Below are 3119 nucleotides of genomic sequence, written 5' to 3'. Positions count from 1 at the left end.
CACACCTCGCGACAACATTCGAAAAGAAATGCCATAACCTGTCAGTGCTACAGTCGGTGTTGTAAAGGACCATAAAATCATCGAAAGACATTTCGAGGCCGTCTAAAATAGATACATCATCGGCGGCTGTAAAATTCAATACTGCGCTAGACGTGTGCCTACGTGAAGTGTCCGGGGACATCGCTAGGCTCGTCACTACCATTCTGTGGTCAGACAGTCCCTCTTCAACATCACAATTGCCGAGAAAGGGCCGCAGCCCAGGTGACACAAATGCCAAGTCAAGAACTGACGACCTTGTAGTCCCTATCCTAGTAAAATCCGCAACGATTTGCGTTAGCCCATAACAGAACGCAAGCTCCAATAGCTGCTCAGCGCTTCCTACTTGCTCCGCTCCACAAGACTGGGATAACCAATTAATTCCCGGTAGGTTGAAATCCCCTAATAATAAAACGTTTTCTTGTAGACCAAAATGGGAATCCATGAAATCTCTGAGCTTAGAGATTGTATCCAGAGAAGAATTTGGGGCCCTATACATCACACCAACGTACACAGTTCGCTGATTTAACCTGGTCATAATCCACAACATTTCTACGTCAGAGTTGTCATCCAGTACTGAGAATTTAAATGTGGTCTTTAATAATGAAAGCAACACCACCTCCTCTGCTTGGTCGGTCTTTTCTTAAAATTATGTAGCCTGGAGGGGTTACTTCTGAATCTTCTACATCCCTATGTAACCAAGTCTCTGTTACGGCAATTATATCCGGCTCATGCTCTAAGATTACGGCTTCAATTGCGTCAGCTTTACTAAGCAAACTCCTTGCATTGGTATTAATAACTTTAAACAAGGCTGATGGCCGCGAATTGCGTCAATCTGAGCCAGTGTGGCCCGAACTAGTACACCTGAACCGCTCTTTGGTGACTTCATTCCAGGCGTAAAGGACGTTGTTTACTTTTAATTTATCGAAAATAAGTTTCACTTTTACTCCCTTTTTTCTTTCCTCCGCTGATGAAATCCATAGTTGTTTCCTTATTTCAACAACTCGTTTGGAGTAATCTTCGTTGATGCTGAATTGTGTACCTTTGAGTTTGGGACAATTCTTCAATACCCTCATTTTGTCTCTGAAATCTGATACTTTCAAGATGACAGGGCGGTCTTTTTCCGGCATTTTCTTTCCGAGACGATGAATCCGCTCAATTGAGCTCAACCTTGTCCCGAGTACATTACCAAAGATCTCATCGTTCACCTTTCTTAATAATACTGCCTCATCCTCAGATTCCCCTTCTTCTATTCTGCGTACGATCAGATTGTTACGTCTTGAACGGTTTTCTAATTCATCAAGCTGTCTGGCAAGAGCTGTCAGTTCGTAGTCATGCTTACCTACACTTGTTTCTATATTGGCAAGACGGTTTTCAGTTTCGCCTAACCTCTCAAGTTGTTTTTCCATATTCTGGAGCCTACCTTGCATGTCAGTAATGCAAGCATCCGTAGAAGTTTGCTTCGTATGGATTTCGTTTACTTTTGCTAATAATTCACTCTGATTTCTTAACACTTCCTTTAACATTTCTTCAATTTCTGGCCCAGGGTTTTCTTCTACGTCACCCGATAATTTTAGTAACAAGCTTACAACAGAGTAGCAATCATTCAAGCAACCAAGGACAATATGTGGACACGGCAGCACTATCAAACAGATACAGTTACTACGGAAGCCATATTTTCTGTCACCAACCTGCACAAGCAAAGGGACGTAAGGCGACATAGTCACGGCGGTGCTGCCGTGTCCACTGAAGCTTGGGGTGGTGGCCCTTGCTTTTATATGCTCCGGATGACTTGCTATCAGGGAGACCACGGACGTCATCGTGCTCCAAGAGGGTGCGCAGTTGATGAAGTCCACGTGGTACGGCATCGTTTTCGCCAAATGTGATCCAGCTGCGCCGAGAAGGTTTCCCATTGAAGGTTGGTGCGCACTGTCCGCCGTGGCACAATTATTCCGTGGTCCGGTGATTACAGGGGCCGCTGCTCCGTCCACGAGAAACCATTCTGTCAATACCTGCACAAGCAAAGGGACGTAAGGCGACATAGTCACGGCGGTGCTGCCGTGTCCACTGAAGCTTGGGGTGGTGGCCCTTGCTTTTATATGCTCCGGACGACTTGCTATCAGGGAGACCACGGACGTCATCGTGCTCCAAGGGGGTGCGCAGTTGATGAAGTCCACGTGGTACGGCATCGTTTTCGCCAAATGTGATCCAGCTGCGCCGAGAAGGTTTCCCATTGAAGGTTGGTGCGCACTGTCCGCCGTGGCACAATTATTCCGTGGTCCGGTGATTACAGGGGCCGCTGCTCCGTCCACGAGAAACCATTCTGTCAATACCTGCACAAGCAAAGGGACGTAAGGCGACATAGTCACGGCGGTGCTGCCGTGTCCACCATATCCAGGCCGTATCCAGGCAGTTACCCGAAGAAGCCTGGAGTACCGACTGTACGACTTTATACTCAGCAATGGCTCAGCTGGCGTTGTTACTAGCGCGCATGAAGCTGTCTGTAGAAACGGCGGCTCACCGACGTCCGCAACTCTTTCTCTGTCCGTTGGCCTATCCTGAGATTGCAGTGCGAGCCAATGTGGGCCATGCCACCACATTTCTGTGACTGCAACAGCGGATGCGGCAAGGCCTCGAGTAATCAAATCGGCTGGGTTATCCTTGCTGCGACAATAAGCCCACGTCCCTTGGCCTTGTGTCAGACGTTGTATCTCGGACACGCGATTTCTCACGAATGGCGGCCATCGGCTCGGTTCCCCCGCAATCCAATGGAGGGCGATTTTTGAATCGGTCCAGAGGAAATACCGAACTTCTGACAGGCACGGTAGCCGTTTCAGGAAATCAAATAGTCGGGCAGCTATCAAACAGGCGAGGAGCTCAAGGCGTGGGAGAGAGGTGGTTTTGATCGGTGCAATGCGGCCTTTGCTGATCAGCAGGTTCACTTCCTATCTTCCGGTTTCCCATGATAACGACCGGACGTAGACTGCAGTACCATAGGCTCTCGGGCTTGCGTCAGCGAACACGTGGAGCTCTCGAGTGTCGTGTTCCGAGTACTTCATCGTGAAGGCATGCCGTGGCAAGCA

At 48.4% G+C, this 3119-nt stretch overlaps 1 protein-coding gene across 1 annotated transcript; it reads right to left on the bottom strand.

Annotated features, from left to right (window-relative positions):
* Nucleotides 1–673: 673 nt before the first annotated feature.
* Nucleotides 674–2399, bottom strand: LOC144173756 (uncharacterized). Its single transcript, XM_077702034.1, has one exon. It carries the CDS (start codon nucleotides 2397–2399, stop codon nucleotides 867–869), a length of 1533 nt encoding a protein of 510 aa, XP_077558160.1. The 3' UTR covers nucleotides 674–866.
* Nucleotides 2400–3119: the final 720 nt, after the last annotated feature.

Source organism: Haemaphysalis longicornis, unplaced genomic scaffold (genome assembly GCF_048455015.1).
Source record: "Haemaphysalis longicornis isolate Haplotype H1 unplaced genomic scaffold, Haemaphysalis longicornis Haplotype H1 scaffold_3, whole genome shotgun sequence".
Classification (NCBI taxonomy): Eukaryota; Metazoa; Arthropoda; class Arachnida; order Ixodida; family Ixodidae; genus Haemaphysalis; species Haemaphysalis longicornis.
Note: the sequence above shows the minus strand (reverse complement) of the source record. Positions and strands in the feature narration are given on the sequence as shown.

Coding starts and splice junctions, on each gene's coding strand:
- LOC144173756 (XM_077702034.1), bottom strand. CDS start 2,399: ATGTCGCCTTACGTCCCTTTGCTTGTGCAGGTATTGACAGAATGGTTT.